The sequence below is a fragment of the Eubalaena glacialis genome, chromosome X (assembly GCF_028564815.1).
Source record: "Eubalaena glacialis isolate mEubGla1 chromosome X, mEubGla1.1.hap2.+ XY, whole genome shotgun sequence".
Lineage (NCBI taxonomy): Eukaryota > Metazoa > Chordata > Mammalia > Artiodactyla > Balaenidae > Eubalaena > Eubalaena glacialis.
Genome location: NC_083736.1, coordinates 97838478 through 97864797, shown reverse-complemented (window position 1 = coordinate 97864797; position 26320 = coordinate 97838478). Strand labels below are relative to the sequence as shown.

General features: G+C 36.3%; 1 protein-coding gene across 5 annotated transcripts in view; it reads right to left on the bottom strand.

Annotated features, from left to right (window-relative positions):
• The window catches only part of NRK (Nik related kinase), a 142280-nt gene that overhangs the window by 111602 nt on the left and 4358 nt on the right, over positions 1-26320 (bottom strand). For all 5 annotated transcript variants that reach the window (XM_061177973.1, XM_061177968.1, XM_061177969.1 and 2 more), the window contains exon 2: positions 23281-23346. In XM_061177973.1, the coding sequence (XP_061033956.1) occupies positions 23281-23346 (66 nt within the window). The remainder of the gene's footprint in view (positions 1-23280; positions 23347-26320) is intronic.

The following is a 26320-nucleotide window of genomic DNA, read 5'->3' as shown; positions in this document are numbered from 1 at the left end:
TGTTTTCTACTGCTATTGTATCCATGAAGAGTCTTAAATAAGGATCACGCACATTGGCAATATTGATGTGATGCTGCAATCAAACATCTAGATGTTTAGCATCTTATGTACATAAGCACTAACCCTATGACATAGTGGACTACAATGAGACTTCTCATGGCATCCCAGGAGCATTAGTGTTACTTTATTACAGACTGTTTACATACCATTGAAGATCAAGTGGCAAAAGTGGAAAATAAACACACTCCCAGAATTTGGAATTCCTTTAAGAACAAGAATTCTAGTGAGAGTTGTTAGATGCCTAGGTATTTTCTCAGCAAAGGTTTCTCATAAATTTCTTGATTTTCAAATTTTTTGTAAGCAACTATTAATGTATCTAAATAAAATGATTAGATATATTTTCATAAGGTATCAATTCAAAGCTTTGACAAACTGTCCCAAAAGATTTCTTTTTAATTAAAGAAGGAATGATTACAGGACATAGATCAATAGAAGCAACAAAATAGTTACTATCCCAAATTTTTCTTTTGAGTGTGGTTGATAAACATAAAACTTGAAGAAAAATGGTAAAAATTAGGTGAAAAGTATTTTCATGGATCAAATGGCTCAGAGGAAAACTATCAATATAATGACTGTTGGTTGACTAATAGCTATAGAGTGACTACTCATCCTAATGACCCTTAGTTTATTCATTAAATTTGTTGTTCTGTTAATGTTAGGTACATTAGAGTGGTGTTTAAAAGTGAGGCATGAACAAAGAAGTGAGGCCTAAGTTAATACCTTAATTACATATTTTATCTTCCACAAAAATATAGTATCTACAGTGGTTTAGTGGATTTCACGCTATCTTCTTTCTGTCAGAGTCAGACCACAATTAAAAAATATTACTGATTCACTTTGTTATAAAGCAGAAACTAACACACCATTGTAAAGCAATCATACTCCAATAAAGATGTTAAAAAATTATTACTGTCTCAATAAAAACTGAGGCATGAATATCTATGGGTCTCTACTGCCAATAATTTTCCTTCATTCTTTTGTTTTATAAGATAAAGATCATCATTTAGGAGATAGTCACCTGAGGAGATAATCAATTATGTATGCTGCAAATGCAGACTTGTCTCCCAGCTAGGGGAGGTGAGAGGGCATGAGGAGAAAGCTTCCAGAAACTCCCCCACTTTCAATCTTCTCAATCAGAATAATTTCAATGTCTTTCCCTCCTTCTCTCCCACAAACCCCCACTGTCATTCATAGCTCCTTTTATAGTACTTATTACAATATGCACTGTATTACAATTATTTCTGAATTCTCTCCTGGTTGAATTATGAAGATACATTTCCCCTTCTCCCAATTCTAGTTTTTGCTTCTTCCCTGAGATCCGTACTTCCATTTTACCATTCAATATTGTTTCTTCCATTGAATCAAAACTCTTTTTTATCCTTGTTATTGAATCAAAGCACAGAGATGCCAACCTCAGGCCCTTTCACCTTCTCTTTCCCTCTGTTCAACAGCTAATGTATTACCATGTGCACAGTTCATGATTGATTCTGTCAGGAAGACAAACAGTATACTCCCTTCAGGTCACTAGGACAACTCAGTGTTTATGCCTCTTAATTAAGATTAGTTTCTCAAGTGTAGATTCCTGTGTCCTGAAAGGTGGTAACTAACATTTACTGAGTACTTAAGTATCAGGTACTGTATCTTGTGAGGTAAGTATTATTATCATTAATTTTGCAGATGAGGAAACCTGAGGCTCAGACTGGTTAAGGAATTTGCCTAAGGTCACACAGAAAGTGGCAGAGTTAGGGTTAAAACCCAGGTCTGAGTGACTCCAAAGCTCATGCTTTCTGCAATACACTATGCAGCTCCCGAAGGCAATCCAGGAGAGCTAGTACAACTGAGGATTCCCTTGCAAATACTGAAACTCAGCCTCAGAGAGAGCAGAACATTTATCATCTGACATGTGCACTTAACGATGTCATGTACCAGACCATAGTGAACCTGGGTTTAGTCAACTTGGGTGCAGGTTAAAAGAAACACAGGTGAAGTGTACTTTACTATAAAAGGTTTGGTGCTTCCTGTGACTCAAATGATTAAGTTTCATCTGAAGCCCATCAACCAAATATAAAATTATATTCATGTGGCTTGCAGATGTTAGTGTTTCCTCAGTTTCTTTCTGGGAATATATCAAACGTAGGCTGTGTCTTGAGGCTATTGTGTCTTGAATGAAATAGCCAGCCGTATAGTTAATCAGGAGTTAATTTAGCCAAACAACTGGTTTGACAATGTTTCTTTTTCATTATTAAATTGATTGACTAAGTTGACGGGAATAGACCAATCTGTTTGGCGGCAAAACAACAAAAGTTCTAAAATCATTTGCAAAGTATTTCACTCTGTAAATCTTACCAGGAGAGGGGATCATACATCTCTCTCCATTACCATCCTCAACTTCTGTCCTTTCTGAGAAATCTTGCACTGGTTTACAGATCTGAAAGTTCTGCAGAAACATTTAGTGAATTCTAGCCCATCATCACGGGGAAATTTACTGCAGAATGCTGTTATAGTACTCCAAACCATGGCACTAAGCTGCCACCACTAACTTGCCAAGAAAGAACTTTGCGAAGACAGCCCCAAAATGCTACTCGACTGTGTATTAAGATATAAGGAACAAATTGCTTAAGTTTCCAATTCACTAACAGGATACATATGCAAAGCAAGGAAAAGTAACTAATTCTATAATCAAAATCAGGGCTACATGTATTTCTAAACTTTTAGGGATTTGCGGTGTGGGAGTAGAGGAGTGAGGAGATTTGCTTTTATCAATGCCCAAGGACATGCTTGCATAGTTTATAGTTTATTTTTACTGTGAAAGAGAGTCAAATACCTTCCTCAAGTCTATATCCTCTAAGAACTTAATCTGAAGGATAACCTATATAAATGCATGTGCTTGACATGGGGACATAGAGTATGTGCAATAGAGGGACAAAAGAGCACCTACAAGGATGGTATATAACTAAGGAATGTACTAAGGCAGTGGCTCTCCAGGTTGGTGCATGCATCAGAATTATTTAATCTGTTAAAACAAACTGCCTGCCCGCACAACCAGCACTCCTTCCACAGAGTTTGAGTTTCTGATTTAGTAGTTCTGAGGTGGCAACCAAGAATTTGTACTTCTAACAAGTTCCTGAGTGATACTGATGCTGCTGGTCCAGATGCCAAACTTTGGGAACCACTGTATAAGGGTATTAACATGTGAAAGTAGAATCTGTGAATCAACCGCTCCAAAAGGTCATAAAAATAAAAACTAAAGAGTAATTCCAAGGACCACTGGGACACTGCACTGAACTTTACAGGAAGAACCTGGTAAACCAGAGGAGGAAAAAAACTAATTTCATTACTCAATTGACAGATGTGAAGTTCACAAGGGTGTAATAGGGCATTCAAAAGGATTTTTAAGTCATTATATCCCACCTTCCTTTGCCACCAAGGCTGTTAAGGTCTTACGGGTTTTGGGCAGTTGACCATATTTCCAGTAAGTCCATATTGACTAGATTTTAATTCTACTGTATGATCTGCCAAGACGTCAGTACCAGCTTCTGGGCTCCCCATAAAGAAAGTGGTCCCCACTCATGCCACTTCAGCTGGCTTCCTTAATTAAAAACATTGGTGCTGCTTCAGGGAATAGATGCTAACTTGGGAGCCAGGGGAGTAAAAAAGAGTTCATGTGCTTGGCTTGGTTTAAATCCTGCTGCTTAGATTTGATATGTGCTTTAATCCCTGTTTTACATGGCCAAATACTAAAAAGAAAAAAAAATAATAAAAAGTCCAAGACTCAAGTCATCTGACCAAAGAGCAACGAAAAAATCCAAGAGCAGATGAATTAAAACCACATTTTTTAAGGGAACGTAGTCTCTTAACTATATGCTGCTCAGGACGTCTGGACAAATGGGCTTTATTGATATCTGGAAAGAAAGATAAAAGTCATGGTAGAATTCATGATTACCAATGTCCCAAAACTTCTTTTTAACCAAACCAGAACTTTCAATATTTCACTATTTTTCATTTAACTTAAAACAGCCTAATCTACATGACCATTTTCCCCATCCCCTCTAACCAGCCTTCAGCCAAGATCCCTGTGCTTGCATTTTCAGCATATTGAAAGGTTCTGACAGGTCTTCTGAAAGGTTTCTTTCACCTAAGAGTCAGTCCCTCTATCTGCCAGAGGACGTAGTAGGACGCACAACTCTGGCTGAGGTTCACGTGAGCAAACAGAAAATGGCATTTCAAAATGATATGACATAGTTTAATTAATTTCCCTGAATTGACAAATAAATTTAAAGTTGCTTTGAATATGTGTTTGTGCCTGTGTGTGTGCATGCGTGCATGCGTGTGCGTGTCTGTGTGTTTCTCTTCACTGAATAGGCCACATCAATCAGCTGTTAAATACTGTGTAACCTAAATGGTAGGGTTAAGTCCCTCCAGCCTTTCTCCTTTTGTTGCTTTGCATTTAAATGAACCAGGGTCAATGGAGGGTCATTCTAAGCAAAAGTGACTTGAGCCTGTGAGAGTAAGAGAAACAGGCTCCCTCCATCAAGGGCAAATGGATAACCTCTGGCAAAGTGTATTTTGCCTTCATCTCCTGCCCCGCTTTCACTGGCTCCTCCCATGTCACCCTTAAGGCTCTCTCTTACAGAGGTGCTACATCTGGCTTTGCTTTCCTTGGGAACAACTCCCATGTTACAAAACTCTCCCTCTCCCCTCTCTCACAGCCACCAAAAATAATTTACCTGCCTTGTGCCTCATTTCCCTTGGGATTAGGGTGAGACCTAATCTCATCTGTGCTAAAGTGTTAATTAGTAGTTTAATGTATTACTTAATTTATAATATGCATGTAAATAGGTGATTTCTGGTGAGAAGTCCAAAGAAATGACTCTTTAATAATGGGAATTTTCAGGAATGCAGTAGGTTTGTCTTTGGGATATATATTTGGTCTGGGATATCTTTCCTGAAACTCATACCATACTGAGTCAAATCTCTGCCCTCCCAGCACATATGCTTAATTTTTTCCACTTATGAAAAAAGTAATATACCCTCTCTGAGATTTCTAGGTTACATGTAGAATCTCAAGTTCACCTAGGCAGTGGTTCCCAGTCAGAATCTCTTAGTGTGGGTCTTGAACATTTGCATTTTTAAATGATTCCTCCAGAGGATTTTGATATGCACTCCTGCTTGAGAACCATGGAAATACAGAAGTAAGGGCATTCTGCTCCATCAGAAGGCATCAAGTCCAGGCCTGATACTGCCTTTGCTCAAAATGCTGCTTAAACACAGTTTCTCAGTTCATGTCAAATTATGAATTGCTCTGGAAAAAATGCAACATTGAAATCCATGAGTATATATTCTTTCATTCACTCTCTCTCCCTTACTGCCTCTCACCCCACTCCTGCATATCGATTATCAGTGGTTATTTGACCTGCTACGGGGCCATAAGGAACAATACAGAGAGACATTTTAAGATTAGGCAGGCCAGGACTTCACTTAATTTCAGTGCTTTCAAGTGTTCATCGCCATCTAATGTATCTGGGACAAATTACTCAAAATTTTACATAATAATACAAAGCATATGGAGATAAGCATGGTGCAAAGTGACTCTGGAAAGTCAACTAATAAGTCACTTTTACATTTCTCCAGATTTTGTCCAAAAAAATTAAAGAGACTTATAGCAGTCAAGGTCACTTACCACACTTAGAATTGTCAGTATCTAAAGAAAAAAATGAGGGGGTATATAAAACGAAAATAAAAGAACTTGTCAAGGCAAAGAGATATAAAGTGGGGCTGATGTGAGTTGAAGACAGAGGATTCATTTTTCAGAGGCTGGAGTAACTGAAGCCTGATTTATGAAATTTCTTTTTCTCCTTGTATTTTTGATAAATACTAATAAGCCTCCTTAATGTAAATTGAATAATATCCTTTATTCCTATCCGTCACTCAGAAGAGTCTGAAGGTACATTTGAATCATCATTCTGATTTCAAAAATTATAGTTTCACTGGTATAATAAGACAATAATTATAACTATAAACTTGAATTATTACAGTTTTAATTAGTCATAATCTGGTATGAGAGGGAAAATGAGATATTTCATCTCAGCTCCCTATGATGAAGTAGCATACTTAGGGGATGACTATCTGGAAATTAGAGCATTAGCTAATATCTAAGAAGCCTTGAACAACTGAGTATTAGTTAACAAGGGATCGGAACATGGTCCTTCTAAAACAAAGTGAGGCTTTACACCTTTAGATATTTGACCTTAAGCAAGTCACATCTCCTCTCAGGGTTTGAGTTTCGTCATCTGTAAAAAATCTGACCTCTAGGGAGTCCTTCCAGCTCTATCCTGCAGTCAAGTTTGATTCTTCCTCACTTGTCTCAGCTTTCTGACTAGCGAATATTAAAATAACTTTTATATTAAAGAAAGGCATCCCTCCATCAATTCCTGCACTCAGTGGTAATAACATTTTTATAATGCTTTCAGTCTTGATGAAAGGCTTTTTGCATGTTCTCTCCTGGGGATAATAACAGATGCACTGAATAATGGGTTTATTATCCCCATTATTTTTGTGAAACTGCTGCTTAGAGATGTTAAGTGACCCACCTCCTGGTCACTCACCTCATGGATTAAATTCAGATCTGTGTGACACCAAAACACATGCTCCCACTGTGGCATGGCAGGGGACTAGACAGACTTGATTATCCAAGGATGGAAGCTGCATACTTCAAACTTGTGTCAAAATAAGTCCCTACATGAATTTTTAGCTGACTAGTTAGAATCTATACTATGAACCTAAACTGAAACCTTCCTGGCCAGGGGTCTCATCAAAGGGATTAGTTTTTTAAACAGTATGTGTCTACTGTCTAGTTTTTTGAGAGAAGAGTTTTTCCTCTTGAAATTGTATAGCACAATATCGATAGCATGTCTAATTTATTTCTGTTCTGGTTGGTTCCAAAACCTATATTGTGCACCAGACACTTTGCTGTTGAAAGATTTTACATAAAATTTATTCTTAAAAATAAAAGCCAGTTCTCAGTGAGAAATTTTAATTGAATCCTTCTTAAATATTTACTATTCAGAATAGGCACTTCATGAATGGCTAATTAATTTCTCATGTAGCTTCTAATGTTCCCCATAAAATATACCATGTAATTTGGCTTTGTCAATTGACTGAAAAGATAATTCTCTAATTCTCTCTGTCTTCATTAGAAAGGCTCTCTGAGACTGAGTGGAAGAAAACAATAATGCTTGAAACTGGGAGAATTATATACACTGGAGCCTTATCCTAAACACTCCTTTGGGGCTTGGTGGAACCACCTTCTAGGTTCTCATTGATCCAAATATATCATGTATCAATAGAAAGGTGTTACTTTTTGTACTTACCAATCCTCTTGTGGTTTTATATAGCATAGTTAAAGTGAGGGCTTTGAAGGCCAGAGAGATCTGGTTTCAAACCTGGCTTGGCCACTTACTGCCTGGCTTTAGACGGGTTATTTAACTTCTCCATGCCTCAGTTTCATATACAAAATGAGAATAAGATTTATAAAATCTACCTCATGGGATTTCTATGAGGCTCAAGTCAGTTAATGTCTATAAAGAATATAGAATAGTGTCTGATATATAGTAAGCAATTAATGGTAACGAATTGTTTTGGGCTAGGGTTCAAGACTGATTTACTTTGTATCTATACATTACAGTGCATGGCCTTCCCCACTTATTATTTAGGAACTACTTTTTCCTGAAGCACTAGAAAGAGTTGATGATGGCAGAAGGTCCAATAAGTGAAGTCACTGAGAAAGCTGGGAGATGGTGACATTGTTTCAGGCTCTATTTCTCTCTCTACTGGGGACTCTTAGCAAATCCAGAGAGGGCATAACTAACAATGTCACAACAAGTAGAGACCTCCAGTATATCACTGCCCCTTTTGGAATCTTCTTAAAATCTACAGAAGCATTCTTCCTGTGTGATTATCAGTTGTCCTTGAGGACATTCTCTGGGCCATCCTGAGGGAATTAGGAGCAGAGCGAGATGATGGTTGGATTTAAACAGTTTTGCTGGCAATGTCTCTATTCTGCACTGTAGATCAGTCATGCCCTATGTATCCTTCTTTAAGGTAAACTCCCAGTATCACAGGCAAAATGATTTAACTCACAACTCTTAAAAACAAATGAACCACATGCAGCGGGGCTCTAAACAACACAAATGGTCTTCCTATGAAGAAACAACTCTGTAAATTGAAGCCAGTGATATACTGGCCTGTGAAACAGAATAACGAAGACTGTTTACCGAAAAACAAAACAAACAAACAAACATCATTGACTGATATTGGCTGAAATCACATTAGGTGCTTGGGTCCATATTAGGTACAATAAAACTGGAGAGTGACTAATCAAGTCATCAGCTTGGTGCCCTTCCGCTTTTAGAGAAGGAAAAAAAAAGTGATATTGATTCTCTTTTTCGGCCCAGGGGACTGAGCAGTCAAAATGTTCTCCTTGGCATGTCAAAGAGAAAACTCTCCTTTCCTCTACTCAGCCTCTCAGCAAAGAGAAAATTACACACTTGTACTAGGTGGGCCCTACAGCTACCAGCAAAGCAGTCTTGCTATGGAGCCTGAAAGCACACCAAACATTTGCCAGAAGAAGCAGGGAGGAGTAGCAGCTGTTCTAGGACCAGAAGACCACTCCTATCTAGACATTGGCAGCTTCTTAGTAGGCTGAACTGGCATTCTCTACCATACCACAGCAGGTGGGTGAGATAATCTCCCTCTTACTTCTTAACACAGGGTTGGTGGATGGCAAATCTGTGACCTGGGGAAAGCTGTTCTAGATAAGGCTGGCAGATAAACTATAGGACAGGCCCAGTTAAATTTGAATTTCAAATAAACAAACATTTTTTAGCATAAGTATATACTATTGGGACACACTGACACTAAAAAAAAAAAAAATTTGTTCTTTATCAAAATTAAAATTTAACTGGGCATCCTGTATTTTTATTTGTAAAATCTGGCAGCCTTTATTGTAAGTTCTTTCTTACCCTTCTATTGTTTTTTTAATTTTTATTTTATATTGGAGTATAGTTGATGTACCATGTTGTGTTAGTTTCAGGTGTACAGCAAAGTGAATCAGTTATACATATACATTTATCTATTCTTTTTCAGATTCTTTTCCCCACATAGGTTATTACAGAGTATCGAGTAGAGCTCCCTGTACTATGGAGTAGGTCCTTGTTGATTGTATATTTTATATATAGTAGTGTGTATATGTTAATTTTTTCCTCTCCATTTCCCCCACTCCCCCATCTGATCATCAGGGCCCTGGAATATAAGATTTGAATAAAGAAAACCACAAAATATAGAATTAACCAATGAAATTTCATTCATCATAGTGCTACTTCAGGGGATATTAAAGAAGCAATGTATAGTATCTAGTCCCTGACCTCATAGCCTTTTTACAATGAAAAGTTTGATTGGGGCCAAGTGAAGTTACTTGGGGCCACATTTCATTCTGCAGATTTTAATGCAAATAGAGGGCAAGTTGCATCCTTAAAGGGTCAAGTGACTTTTGCTTCTATATAAACCTGAGATACAACCGTAGGCATTAAATCTCTGTTGCTGTAACTCATTCAAACTGCATTGCAATTCTCTACCAAGTACATAATGATATATTAAATGCAAATAAATGGCAAGATAATTCGCAGCACCAACAGAACTCAGAAGAGATAAGTATTTATAAAGGAGTTGATACCACATTACTATATTTACCAATACTGTAGAAAGGCCAATCATTTGCCTATTTTTTAAAAAAATACAAACCCTGCTGATTTGTAGAGAGTTAGGAAGGCTTTACAACTCAATTTCAATGGAGCCATGTAAATAGTTACTTTGATATTTATTTCTTTAAATGAATTATCCTTATAAATTAACTGGCCATATTCTAATTGATTTATGTAAACCCTCTCCCAACCCAACTCACCTATCACTCATGCCACTGCCAGATCCAAAAAGGTGAAGGGAATGGGGGGAGGTTAATCTGAAAAGTTCTGGCCTCATACCGGAGCATCCCATCTGAAGGGCGTTAGGGAGGTAAGTTGACAGTGCGTTATGCTTCTCTAATCTCCCTCCCTTGATGTCCAAGCATTAAGATCTGTCTGAGAAGTCCCTTCTAAAAACCATTTTGGACACAATGTAAAACGTCCATGTCGCTCCTAAAAACCATTTTGGACACAATGTAAAACATCCATTTTCCATTTTAGTAAGGCTATGGGTACTAGATGCCAACAAACATTTTGGTAATTTCTGTCAAATAATCAGTCAATTAATTCTGTCAGTTTATTTTTGGAGGGGATGGTGGTGGTGGTGAAGAAATCAGTCAAACCAATTTTCACATTGTGCTGGCTGGGGTAAACATAGACTCTGCTCCCTACAAATATCACCACTCTGTTTTTCACTTCTCTTAAACTACTTTGCACCTTTCTACTCCCATCTGTTAGTTCTGTCCTGAGTACTGTTGAGGGGAGGATACAACTACCTCTTACTCAGTACAATATGTTGCTCAAGTATGAAAAGGCATAAATCAAGCATGTATGTATGGTGTCCCTAACTGATGGGAGTTTCCCAAGACATGGGACTAGAAACGTAACCCAACAACCAAGGTGTATATATATATGTATATATATGTATATATATATATATACACACACACACACACACACATATATATATACATAGATATATACATATATATATACACACACACACACACACATATATATATATATATCAGTGTAGGGCCTTGCAAAATCCACATTACTAAAACTTTTAGAGTTTAACATTTTGGGGCATTTAATTTTTTTGAAACTCACTAAAATTTAAGGTAGTTTAAAAACCCATTACCGCAACTGGCAAGCGTGGGTAGAAGGCTGAGAGAAGCAAAGGCATTTGAAGGCTCTTATTTATGTGTTTTTCTTTCTAATGGCTGCCAATCTTCCAAGTCAGGAAATATTTGCACATGTTCTAGACATCTTCCTGAAGGTATGAGGCTCTCTTGAAACCATCCTTACACTTGGCTGTGCCAAAGACACTACAGCAAACTACAGTACCCCAAGAAAAAATATACTCTTTCAAGCTTCCTAAATGACTCATTCAGCAGAAAGTAATAAAAAAAAAAAAGTAAGGCTAATATTTCCATCCTTTGGAAATATTTATCTCTACACAGTGCCACCTTTTTCTAATAGTCAGAGTAGAAATTTACTTAGGTGGCATAATTTTTAAAGGCCAACCTGTCTCCAGCACTGGCTTAACAGGGTGTCATTAGTCAATCCTTTCCATCAAGGCACATCTGCAGACAGCCCCTATTAAAATATGTCATTTGGGAGGGGGTCACTTTTGTACACATCTTTTTAGTCCCACAAGAAATTGTGCTAAGCACCCACATGTAGAAGGTATTCTGCTAGTCCCAAAGAGATTATAAAGGTGATTCAGATAGATTTTTCTGGACACACCTAATTTTTTCATAGCACGTACTTGTAGAATGACAACGGTGATAATAAAATGAGAAAATGAATGTAGGCAATAGAAAACATACTAAGACATTTACATTGAATTTTTTGCTTGGCATACATTCCTGATGCTCTTTGTGCCTAGTACATGCAAGGCACTTTATGAGGTGCTCTGGAAGTACAGCCAAAATGAAAATGTCCTGGTCTCTGCCTCTGAAGAAATTTGTGAACTAGTTTTATTTATATATTTATTTATTGTGAACTAGTTTTAAAGACTAATGAATTCTTAGGCATCAACTGCAAGCTCCGGAACTGGTTTTCTACTGTCATTGCAACACATTATTTTGTGACAAGGTGGGAGGAACTTGGCTGCCTGCAAAATTCTTGTAGAGGTTAACCACCAGGAAAGCCTCAAGTTCTGCTAAAACCTGCATCTCCCTCTGAAGCGATACTATAAGAAGAATTTTACTTAAGCAGCACACCTGGTATACACCTCCTCATCTCAATGCCAAACCTGCCTCCATCTACCTGTTCAACTCTCTTCCTCTGCCAGCCTCTAACCTTCCAAGCTATAGCCACTTAGCCCCTACATGTAATTTATTCCCAGCCTAGACTGTGGGAGAAGTTGTGCTCTTAAGCAGGAAACAAACAATTATCCCTAGAAATGCATCTCTTAGATAATACACAGATTATTTTTAATTTGTTAATTTTAAAAATACCCACCAATCAGAAACCAATCATCCACAAAGGAAATCCTGAGGTTCTGTTTCATCTTTGAGAGACACTAATTTTCAATGATCATTTGTTGCCTCCCTCTTCCCTGGGGCTCCCAGTAGGAGCAGTAAGTGAGGCAAAATACCTCTGGCCCTGCTCACTAGAAGAGAGTAAAGCACTAGCAAGCACTTCTTTGCCTTCCTAGGGCTTCTAAGGGTTTGAGTAGGGATTTAGTCATGAGCTTCAAGTGTCCTATAAAGCCCATCTGCTTGCTCCAGTCCACTTCTGGAATTCTACTAAGTCCCTCAGACTAGAGCGTGCCTTAGTGCCCATCATGAAGGAAACAAATATGCCAGAGGGACAAATCATAAATAATCTTCATCACTGACCTCAGCTCACCAGTTTCCTGTAAATTTTTATATTTGGGCAGATATATTTTTCAACTGGCTGATCTAGTTTAGTGGTTTTTGACTCTGGCTTGTACCTGTTGATCTGAATATAATGTAGTAGAGTTAAGAACACAGACCTAGTGGCCAGGCAAATTTTGGTTTGACTCCTGACTTTGCAACTTAATAGCTTTGTTCAGTAACTCAAATTTTGGATCCTTAATTTCTTCTTTTATGAGATGGGGGAGATGATAACAATGGTACCTACCTCAAAACACTCTTATGAGATATAAATGATACAGTGTAAATTAAGCACTAGGCGCAATGTAAGCACTCAGTGAATGTTACCTATTTTTTCTTTAATGTTACCAATTCTTAGGACACTGAGCTCACTATCTCTAAAGTGACAAACATTTCATTCTCCATCTTTTTTTCTCACTCAATTTGTGTACCAAATAATTTTATTTAATTTTAATGTTTTTCTCAGAGTTAGGAAAAGCTGTCCTTCTCTGAGGACTCTCAGACGTGTCCTTTTTGATCATGGTGGTGTTTTTATTTTGTTTTGTTTCTCTTCAGAGTTAATGATTTATACAAAATGTTACTGGCAGTGCTTAGAATATAATCAATCTTCTTTTCCCTCAGGGGAACCTGAATAATCCAACCTCCTTTTCCTAGTCATAAAGGAACTCTGCCTATAAATGACATACCTAAAAGGAGCTTTATTATTTTTCCAGCACGAATTACACATAAACCACCTCCATATTATTATTTCTCCAATTGAAAAGACACATAATTTATGCCTTATTGTTCCTCTCTTTCTCCATGCTCTGCTAGAGGAGGAATACAAATTACTGAGTGTAGCTGAGCAGAGAAAAATAAGAGTACTGGTTAAACAACTGCTTAATATTCTGACATTCTTTGATATTTTAGCATTATTTTACTCACAGCCTCTTTATAAGAGCCTGCCTTTAATGTAGCCCCAGCAACATAAAAGTTTAAGAGCTTCTACTTTTACTTTGGCACCTCCAGAGAGCTACAGTGGCACATTAATTTCTAAATGCTATTTTGGCATCATCCACAAAACTACCTTAGACACAGATACACAAGTATGGTATAATGTTGAAAAGTCCTAAAACCAAGTTAGGGCTCGTTGTTATTTTCAAGAGTTAGAAATGCCTAAATGCTATTTTCCAAAGTGTCTGTTTCATGAAATGTGGTGAGGACCTGGCCAACAAATTTTTAGTGGTCAACTATTAGAGGATCAAGGAAAGAAAGAACTTTTGATACTTCAACCACCTTCACCGAATTTACTGAGAATCTGACCACAGTGTCATATAGATATACATACGTATATATATATATATATATATATATATATATATATATATATATACACACATACACACACACACACACACGTATATAATATTCTGTGTAGTATAAATATATAGTATGTATATACATATACTTGCATTTTGTGTATATATGTATATACAAACATATATATATTTATATGTATATTCCTATACATAAATGTACATATATAGTATATATAAATATATATGCATATATATGCAAAATAAAACAAAACTTGATTTTCAATATATTAGACAAAGAGCACATTAGTATTTTTAGCAGTACTCCCACCACTCTTTAAAATGGGCTTTTTCACATAAATTTTCCTAGGACTGACATATTTAAAACATCTTTAAGTGTAAAATCGAAGCATCAATTTTGCAATTTTGTATATCAATTTAAAAAAATTTATTTAAAAAAATTTTTATTGGAGTATAGTTGCTTTACAATATTGTGTTAGTTTCTACTGTACAGCACAGTGAATCAGCTATATGTATACATATATCCCCTCTTTTCTGGATTTCCTTCCCATTTAGGTCACCACAGAGCATTGAGTAGAGTTCCCTGTGCTATACACTAGGTTCTCATTAATTATCAATTTTATGCATAGTATCAATAGTGTATATATGTCAATCCCAATCTCCTAATTGTACATCAATTTTTAAGTAACTGTATTATTTCCCCTTACACACAGAGATTTATATTTTATTAAAAATCTATAATTGGGATGCTTTTATCTGATTGAACAAAGCCACATGCTATAGTTTATTAGTCTTGGCTTTTGTTTAGAAATATGTATTTGTCTCCATTCATTTAAATTTGTCTTTTCTGCTCATAAAACCCATTTGTAAAATCAACTGGATTAAGTATATGAAGACATGAGACCATGATTTTTGTATTACCCCAACACACCAAATATAGAATTTCAATTTCTCCCCATATATATCTGTGAACTTATTAAATAGATGAGTAGTTGTGAAAATTTGTAATTGTGGCCTCTAGAGAGCACAAATTCTACATATGACTTTTATTTTCACCTTTCATTTCTATCATGCTATTGCTTCTTCCTCCCTCAAGTTTTATCAGGAGGCAGAAGTAAATTTTGGTATAACACAAAAAGAAAAAGACAAGCCTACAACTCAGAGACTGGGTTATATTCCACAGTTGGAGAGATGTCATGGCCAAGATAGAAATATTCCATTTTCTCCAAGGCTGCTAAGCCTCAGCACTTTCCACTAATTTGGTCCCCTGAGTCTCAATTTATTTAGTGTATGTTGGTTCTTTCACCCCCATTGCAAATATTCAAACTCAGTTCTCTTGTTGAGGAAAAACTTGTTCCTGGAGGGTGAATTAGAAGGTTCATTAGACTTTCCACATCCAAAAAAAAAAAAAAAGGACATCCCTATTTTCTCCCTCCTTTTGCCCAATCTCACCCTAGCACTCCCTTTCCTTTCTGTTACTCATCATTCCCTCCTCAATATAGAGCTACAGTCATAGGGAAAATAACCTCCTTCTTTATGTCTACTAAAACTAAATCAATAAAAATGACCATCCCCCCCAAAAAAATGGTTTCTGGTAATTCTAACTAGCACCTAGTACTTAACATATTGCTTGGGACACAGTGAACATTCGATAAATATTTTTTAATTGTATTATGGAAAATTAAACATTCAAAGCAATGTTTTTATTTAATGGATAAATTGATGTTTCCTATGTTAGAGAAGCCAGAGGGTTACTTAAGTAAGACCAACCTCTACTTTTGAGGCATATAATCACAAGGGGGTGATGTCATAGGAAGAAGGAGGAACGAAGAGAGGGATCTGGTCTTATGGTACTGCACCAGGAAGGCACAACGGCCTCGTAAGTCTGTGGCCTCAACTCAGCTACAGCTTCAGTTCCTGCTTCTGAGGCTTGCAATGTATAATGAAATGCACAGTGTTATGCACTTTATGGGTGCTTAAGCAATATTTGTTGGCTGACTTAATTGAGCTATATTTGCAAAATGGCAAGGATGTGAGGAAACTTTCCTACCTAAAAAGAAAGCATTCACAGTGCTAGACATTTGGTAGGCAAATAAACAGTATAATTTCAGCCTAAAAGGAAAAATATTCAAACCCCTATCCAATAGGCCTAGTGGCTAGGCAATCCAAATGTCAGCACCATGTTTCTGAAACTTAATTTAAAATATCATAAATTGTATGTCATCAACTTTGAGGACGTTTCTTTCCTGCCTTTCTGTTCCCATTCCCTGTCCTAACTGCAAATCCAGAAAACGTAACTAGTAAACCTAAATCTCACCTGTCTGGTGAGATTTCCAAGTAAAAGCAATGTGTCAAGCAGTGATTTAAAAAAAAATCAAATTTAACAGGGACGCATTGGACAGTGTTTTAAAAAGAAATTACCATATTCAACAGTACACTTCCAGAGAGCAAGCGATTCAGGAATTTGCTCATCATTGTAATGACACACCTTCTATATCTGACTTAATCTGCTAAGTGCCAAGGGGCAGATGACCCCTCTAATATATCTCAAGGACAGATGGTTACTTATGCCCAGGGTATGTTTTTAAGTTTTAGAACAATAATATATTTGGCCCAGTCCCTTCCTTCCACCAGCATTAACTGAGTTCCAACTAGGCATCAGGGACGTGTGAAAATTAAGCTCTAGACCCAACTGTAAAGTTTTACCCTATTTCAGGTGAATTTTTCCTTTGCTTGAAACAGTTGCCTTGAACCTTTTCCCACTTCTTTTTCTGCTTTCACCACCTGCAAATGGCAACGTGGGAATAGGTGATTAAAGTTAGAAGTACAGTCAAGACGTCATGAAGGGCAAGGCAAACTGGTTCACTCTGGCGATTCAGTTCATTGTCTTACCCCAATAGTATTCCGCTTAAGAAAATGCTGTTAGATAACAGTAACACAGTTTTACCTTTGCATTGGGCATCATAGTAGTTACTGAGATAAATATTAGGTCTTGCTATCAGGTAGTAAAGTGGAGGAAAGAATGGAAAAACATGATGAGAATCATTTTATTTGGTGAAATGAGGAACTACTTCACCTAATAGCCAATAATCAACTTCTATTTTGCAAGGTGGTGAAAGAACTATAAGCTAGTTATTATTATGCTGGTGACAGTAAGAATAAGAATAGTTTACATTTTACTGAGTTCCAGGCACTGTGCTAGGTGTATTGTTGAAGAGCCAGAAGAACGCTGGAGATTATCTAGCGAAACACATATATTTTATACTTGAGGAAACAGGCCCAGAAAAGTCAATTTATAAGTATTGTGTCAGTTAATGGGAGAGTCAGGTTGCCACCCACTGAGCCAACCTAAAGGGCCTTGGTCTCTTTCTTAATATTTCATAAAATAACTGTGGTCTCTCCGTGTATATCGCTCTTCGGGAAATTGTTTATTTTTTTAATAGTAACATTAAAAAACAAGTTTCAAACTATTTTCTTTTTGTTTATTTGGTCTCACATGGGCAAATTCTAATTCAAATGACAATTCTTAAGCTATGAGACTAGCATCTAAAGGTGAAGAGGAAACTACGTTTTATAACTCTACTAGAGGAAAAAAAAGAAAGAGCAGTACTTTCTCCTAAAAAGAGAGAGAAAAATAAAACCCACAATTTTAAGTGAGGTTTGTACTGGCAGGAGGTGGGAGAGGGTAGAAAGACAGGCATTTAATTAGAAGAAAAAGAAGGAAAGGAAAAGGGTTTCAATGTGGAATGTGCAACTCAGCCTTCATTTCAACGTGCACAGACCTCAGTAGATAGCTGGAAACCTGCCAGAGAACGAGGCCTTGGAAACAAGCTGGAAGACATTGGAGAGACTTTAACCAAAACAAACACCAGCAGGGGATGTGGTTGGCAGAGCTGAAAAAGCAAAGGACTCTATGAGTCACTCCGACATTAATTTTGAATGGTATCATGCTTCCATTTTGTTGTACAGGGTATCTATACAGCATTATATATGTACATATATATACATATATATATATATATAATATACATACACACATACATATATATTATTTAGGTAAAGAACATATAACATTACAGTCATTAGAAATATACAATTAAAAAATATAGAGTAGAAAAGTACATCCAGTATCTCACTATTCTAACCATTTAATTCACCATTTTTCATGTGCAAGTTTTAACAGAACTGTAATAGAGTATACAAATAATATGCAATACTTTACTAAACATCATAAACATAGTTCTATGCTGCTAGATATCTTCATAAACATTGCTTTTCAGAGAAATAATATATTAACTGAGTTAAGATAATTTACTTCATCTTATTTTTTACTATTTAGTATTTTGCTGAATTTGTCTTCCTACAAGTAATAGGAACAGTAATAATGATATCAGTGGCTATCTTTTAAAGATAGCTACCATGTGCCAAGTGCTTTATAGGCATTGTTTCTAAATTTTATAAAATCTTGCAAGGTAGGTATTATTAGCTCCACTTTATAAATAAGGAAATTTATACTCAGAGGTTAAGTGACTTGCTCAAGGTCATAGCTAATTAATGGCCAAGTAAGCACTGAATTAGGTCTGTCTCATTCCAAAGCAGGTCCACTTTTCACCACAAAATGCCACCTTTCTGCTAAAATGAATATCTTTATGCTTTTTCTATATTTTTGTGTTTATCATAGATTTCCAGAAGCAGAATTATTGGTGTAAAGAGTATGAACATTTTAAAACCATTTACTACATACTCAAGGTTGTTTTCCATGAAGGAGGTATTTATATAAAGTGCCACCATCCCAAAAATTTTTACAGAAGGAAATAAATTTGAGGTAGAAAAAAGAGGTCACATCAATGAGTGACAAAGGAAAATCTGTCTAATGTAAATAAAGCATCTGTAATCATTCACCTTCTGTAACACAGAGGTTTCTAGTTTGAAGATCTGATGGTAGAAAGTGTCCTCTATCTCTGGATGTGAATAGGTACATATAAAAGTCTTAGGAATTATAAATGTGTACAGGACCTAGCATATAGTAGATGCTTCATGAAAATTCAGTTTGACATGGACTTCTGGCTCCTGATGAAGATGTGGAAAGCTGGAAGGAGTGCCACCTCCACCCTAACAACAATCAAAACGTGAATAACCTACGAAATCATTAATTTTCTTGAGCCCAGAGAGAAGTCTCAAGGCAACCAGCCAGCCTGAAGTCTGAAAAAAGACAAGCACTTGCAGGGAGAGATCGGACATGAGCACTGGCTCACCTGTGGCTACAGAGGGAAGACAGGATCACATAGAAGCTGGTATAAAGAATTCTGCTGAACATGGATGGACCTGGAGATTATCATACTAAGTGAAGTAAGTCAGACAGAGAAAGACAAATATCACATGATATCACTTATATGCAGAATCTAAAAAAAATGATACAAATGAACTTATCTATGAAAATGATACAAATGAACTTATTTACAAAACAGAAACAGACTCACAGACATAGAGAACGAACTTATGGTTACCAGTGGGGGAAGCGTGGAGGGGAGGGACAGATTGGGAGTTTGGGATTGACATGTACACACTGCTATATTTAAAATAGATAACCAAAAAGGACCTACTGTATAACACAGGGAACACTGTTCAATATTCTGAAGTAACTTAAATGGGAAAAGAATTTTAAAAAGAATAGCTACGTGTATATGTATAACTGAATCACTTTGCTGTACACCTGAGACTAACACAACATTGTTGATCAACTATGTTTCAATAAAAAATAAAAATTAAAAAAAGAATTCTGCTGAAGTTTTAATGAACTGCTAAAGGCCAAGTATGGGCTAGCATAAGAGTACAGTACTCTCATGAGCCACAGATACAAGAGGAATATATACACAGCCATAAGCTTTTCTCCACAGATTTATGGTACTGACCTGATGGAGAGAAGAAGCCCTTGCAGTAGGAAACGTGTGAAACCATATGCAATTTCTCTCCCCGCCCCCCATGGAATAAAAGCCCTAAGCCTTAGGGGAAGGGCATCAAACGCTATTCCCCGCAGGTTGCAGAGGAAGACCTGATATAGCTGGGGGAAATGTAAAAAAAAAATAATTCACTCCTCTATTTCTGGGGGTAGCGCAGGAATTAGTCCTGGGTCCAAAACACTTAGGATGTCTTACCACTAATAGAGGGGCAGGGTAAGTAAGAAAGTCTCACTCTCATGACCTAGAAGCACAGTATCTGCCTAAGACTGGGGTTGAATCAGGAAAACAGAGAACTCCTCCCTGCCCCACACCATCAGGCTAACAAGCACTTAAAGAAGCGATAGCAGTATACCACTAGGGGAGGCAGGAGAGCATTGAGCGAGAATCTTTGAAGCACAGAAGCACAAGGAAGAACTAAAGCTCATATCCCAGAAGCTCAGAGAAACCCAAGGATGGTAAATACCCCACCAAACACACACACACACACACACACACACAAAATAAAAACAAAACCCCTAGACATTTCATATTTAAACTGCTGAAAAACAAAGATAAGGAGAAAAATCTTAAAGGCAGCCAGAAGATAGAAGGAGGAACGAAGATGACAGCAGACTTCAGAAACTATGCAAGCCAGAAGACAATAGAGTGTTATCTTTAAAGTGCTGAAAGAAAATACAGTAACTGTCAACCCCAAATTCTATATCCACTGTAAATATCTTTTAAAAATGAAGGAGAAATAAGGACTTCTCACACAAAAGCAGAGACTTCATTACCAGAAGCCCTGCACTATAAGAAATGTTAGAGGAAGTTCTTCAGGCTTAAAGAGTATCATACCCAGATAGAAACTTGGATTTACCCAACGAAATGAAGATTCCAGAAATAGCTCAAATGAGTATAAATATAAATTTTTCTTCTTTTTAAATTGCTCTAAAAGGTAACTGACTAAAGAAAAAGTAGTAGTATTGAGTAGAAGGGAAAAAGTAGTAGTAGTGTAGGTTCCTATCATACGTAAGAGCAAAATGTATAACAACCATAAGCATAGTACACAAACTAGGACACCACACAGTGAAGTGGTAGAATATTACTTGAAGGTATACTGTGTAATTTAAGATGTATATTGAAAAATCTTGATTGTGGTGGTAGTTACATGACTGGACATGTTTGTCCAAACTCATAAAATTCTACACTTAAAAGGATGAATTTACCAAGTGTAAACTATACCTAAATAAGCCCTAGTTTATTTATTTTTTTAAAGATTTTTTTGATGTGGACCATTTTAAAGGTCTTTATTGAATTTGTTACAATATTGCTTCTGTTTTCTGTTTTGGTTTTTTTTGGCCGCGAGGCATGTGGGATCTTAGCTCCCCAACCAGGGATCGAACCCACACCCCCTGCATTGGAAGGCGAAGTCCTAACCACTGGACTGCCAGGGAAGTCCCCTAAGCCCTAGTTTTTTAAAAAAGAGAATTATCATGCACAACTCACCTTTTTACCCTCTTGACTTTTCTTCTTCTTATGGCATCACAATTCTGATGACTGCTGATGAGAAACCATCTTTTTGTGTTATCTAGCCTTACCTTTGCCTTTTGCCTTATATAACTGAGGTTTTTATTCCTAATATCTGATGGTGGAGAGAGCTCTATACCTTCAAATCAAGCCAAGTATACACACACACACACACACACATGCACACACACACACTTAAATACACACCCCTCAGGAATTAAAATGTGCGTGGAGCCATGGAGATTATAAATGTGCCATAAAGAAGAGAAACTTCTATGTATAAGGTGTAGGTATCTATGCACAAAGTGGCAAAATTTGCTTAGATCACACAAATGTTAACTAATCATTTAGTCTGGAATGCAATTGAAGTAACAGAAACAATATATTTGTGTCTGTATCACATTTCCGTCTATAGCTTATTGTTTCTGTTAATAGGTCAGGTCAAAATTGCTTGAAAAATCTTTTGTCATGAATATTGACACTCTCTCCGTTCCTTATACTCACCAAGGTTCTTTCTGCTTTTAGGATCCTTCCACAATGCTATTTCTACTACTCAACGTCTGTACTTTAGGCACATTTGCGAAACTTTTAAAGATCTCCCCACCCTACCTGGGTAGATGAATTTTAAAAAGAAGCTACTTCTGGGCAGATGCAGCCCTAAGGTTACAAGGCTTGGCAGGCAGAGGGCACCTTTGTCTGAACTAGAAAGAAGCCCCTTCCACTGGACCCATTTCAAGACACTTCTACACAACCCATACGTAGAGGACCTGTGGTCAGTCGACAGTAAGGATCAGCCTAGGGACAGTGATCTGGTTTTTGAGGGACATTCCTGGGGAAGAGGAACCCTGCATTTGTACATAACATTATACAAGATTGAGAAAATGTCTATTCACCATATTAGAGAGCGGGGGAAGGGCACCTGATCAAGGTGATAGGGCCACAAAAGCACCCCCCATCTCCAATCCAGCCCTTACCACTGCCCCTGCTCTACCTAGAATGAATCAACATCATCCTCTACAACCATACCTTTGCTTGGTTATCTCATATTTGTCCTCCTGATGTCATTTTAACAGTGATTCCCCCGGGGAGCCTGACCTTTCAATCTAAATTAAGCCCCCCTGTTCTTTACTTTTACATCACTAGGAATTTTCTTACAGAAATATATTACAATTGCAATTATATAGTTATTCATGTGCTTACTTATATATTTGCCTCCTCCAAGCCCCCACGCACCCACACACAAATACACACATTTAATCACTTACATATTTCTACACCATAAACCCTGGAAGAGTAGGGACTATCTGTTTTGTTCACCACTTAAGACTATCACAGTGCCTGGCATATATTTTGTGCTTAATAAATATCATTAAACAAATGCAGAGATTTTCTTGTTAGATTATTTTGGAAGCTATCATATACATGTGCACATTCATGTACATAGTATGATATAGAATGCTATGGAAACTTTTTGTAACATTCAGCTTAAAAGTTGAATGTCAGTAATTAGAACGGTATGGACATATAATATCACAAGTGATATTTTTATTTGGGTACATATTATTTGAATTAGCTCTCTTTTCCTTTAGTGATTTTATTAATTTTCTGCTAATAATGTTTAGATCTTATGTTTTGTTGGTTGGTTCACTACAGCTTTCCAATCCATTTTTTTGGTAATAATTCTCACAGTTGTCACTGAGCTATCTTAATTTGATTGTTTTTACAAAGTGAAATGTGTTTTGGCATTATTTGATTTGCAGTGTAGGGTTTCGACTTAGCAATCACTGTTGTTATTAGAAAATGCAGAATGAATACCTAATGTAACTCCACTTACCAAATAGATTCTGCCATAAGTACCAAGGCCAATGGTTTTATCCAGTGAGAATATTCCAGTGGGATCCTGCAAAAATGTAGGATAAAACTTTTCAATTTTCTTGGAAAAACAGCCAAGCATTAAATTATCTAGAGTGGTATTTCTAATCTGCCTTGTTCCCTTAGAATTTCCATGGGAAGAACCTAAGTGTTATTTACCAAAAGAATAGCGTTGTCACAATCTCCCTGGACTGAGAGTATTCATTTATAAAAAAGAAGCAATGGTGTGAACATTAAGTAGTTATATAATTATCATAAAACTGTAAAATGCATACAATTATGTCTAGTTGAGGCATATTCATAAGTTAATTAGAAAGGCTATTAAAAGTAGAAATAAATTAATTTATTTGCAATTGAAATACTCTTTTGATATCCATCTTTTGAGTGCTAACCAGACAGGCAGAAAGTTTACCATATAGCAATGGTAATATTGAGTAAATATGTAATGATGAGTAGGTACTGGCTACAAAGTCTAGATTGTTTATATAATAGTAATTCTTAAGAAAGAATATTGCCTCTAAATATGAATAACAAAATAAGATCATGGCATTAAAAGAGCATCATTTTTTTAAAAAAACTAGACAATATAACATGTTTATCAGCAGATTCTTAAGGCTTCCATATTTATCCTTAAACATTGTTTCCTTACCTTAAAATATGGATATTCATTTCTTGTTCACCACAAAACATGGTTTCTTGAATTTTATCACTATTTAAACTCTTACTCTAGCAGCTTATTTTGCTATTTTAGCAAAACAGATATGAAATATGAGTAGATGCCAATTTATACACAAAGTAATAGGAGCATTGGCAAATTCTTGGAAATTCACATGCCTTATAGAAAGCACATTTTATATATACAAACTTTGTATAACCTTGTTTAAAAATATTTTTATCACTGTGACAAATGTGAGCTAAACAGAAAAACTATTGAGCAAATGCAACGTATATGACTGAAATTATAGATTCCTTTAAACTGGTGTGATATTTGTGTAATCTAGCAAAAGTGTCATAGGAAAATGACACAGCTCTGGGATTACTTCAGTCAACAAGTATTCAACTGGACAGAGTCAGGAGACTGAAGTTATAGCCCCAGTTCTGCCATTAATTAACTATATGACTTTGTGTAAGTTATTTACTCTCTCTGGGACTCAGTTTTCACATATATAAAATAAAGGTGCTGTGTTAAGTGATTTCCTAGCTCTAAAATTCTTTAGAAAAAATCAGATTCTGACATTCTAAAATCCAGATGTTTCCAATGCATTGATATGACAATTGTTAGCAGCCTACTTTCTTAAAATTAGCATTAAAATCAATGTCACAATATGCACAGTATTACTGTAGGAAAATAGTTCAGGGAACATACTCCCAATGAAAATACAAAAATTTTTTTTAAATGATAATTTTGAGGATTCAAGAAAACTAAAAATAGATTGTTATAGTGAACTTTGATAACAAGCATATCATTGCTGTTATAATTCATTGAAAAATTTATGGGAAAAAGCCAACAAAGAAGTTCCTAAGGTTTCGCTTGAAGAGTTTATCAATTTAGCATATTTCTTTAAAGGAGATCTTTGAGGAATTTATATGAGACATTATTAATTCTGGAGAAACAGTCTCCGGTCATCTGTCAAAAGAATCAAATATGTTAGCTGATTCCTATCGGTAAACCATTCTTTGTTATAGTTGAGGCTGCATTTTAGCTAAAAACAAACAAACAAACCCGATACCATATATCAGAGAATTACTGTATTATCTGAACAAGTTTATTTCCAAATCTTTGAGCGCGGTCTTTAATTTCTGTAATCCTTTTTCTAGCCCTCAATAATGTAAGTACCTTACTCATATTTGAACCCAGGTATTTACATACTTAAAAAAGACACCAAGGAAACGAACGGGACAATAAAATGCCAGTGGAATTCTTGGAGGCCTTATTTTATCTATATTCATGTTGTTTGGAAAATTTTTCCTGCTCACAAATGACCAAAACATCTTAATTCTCCTCATGCTCACATTTAATAATAAAAGGTTTTAAAAACTTTTTTTCTGTTCTTAAAGGCAGCTCATTTTGGTATTCATCTAAGACTATTTTTTTCATTAGTTTTATGCAATATTTTTTTGTTCCCATCTCCACACTAATCTCTTTCAAGACTAAATGATTGTCAAACTCGGCAAAAAGAGGAAGGGAACTATGCTAATTACTAGGGTAATATTACTCAATTTCTTGTATCAGATTTTCCACTGAATTATAGTCAGAGAAAGCTTATTCTGGGCTCCCAAAGAAGGAAGTATTGAGAAGTCAACTTTTTTCGGTCACTGTGAAATTTAAAGTCCTCACCAAGGGGGTCTCTATGATTACTTGGTCCTCTCCTCTGCCCTGCTACTCGGAGATAAGAAAACCAGAAGAGGAAAGATCTTTATATTTATGACTGCTATATCAGTTTAGAGAATATTTGGTGGTTCAGTATGTTCCGGTGTTCCATTTGGTTAAAAGAATGGTCAGTTAACAAGAAACCTTAATTTGTGAAAGTTTTTTTCAAAAGATATTACTAAAAGTCTAAGTTTTAAAACATTTTTGAACCATAAAATGTTGGGCAAATACTCTATACTTCGTTATATTTTTCTATGTATCTAAATTAACTCTTGCAATTTAAAAGTCCTAGTCTGCCCCCTGAAATCCTGAATTTTGGGGAGTTGTTTCTGTCTTCTGAATTCAAGAAGAGGGGGGGAAATGGGAACCTTGATGGGTAATTTTATTAAAGGCAGGGGGTTGGGGGTAACAGGAAGAAAAAGAACCACTAGAAGGCAGTGTTTGCTGGTCATGGAAGAGACGCAAAAGCAAAGGCTGATCTACAGGACCAAATACAGCAGAAATTAAGAACAAAGTGGAAATGATAAATGGTCATCATAGGTAGCAATACATTTCAGATTTAGGGCAGTAAAAGAGAATCATAGAACACATTCCAGTAGTTAGACAGCTAAAGGAAGAAAAGAGGTTGCAC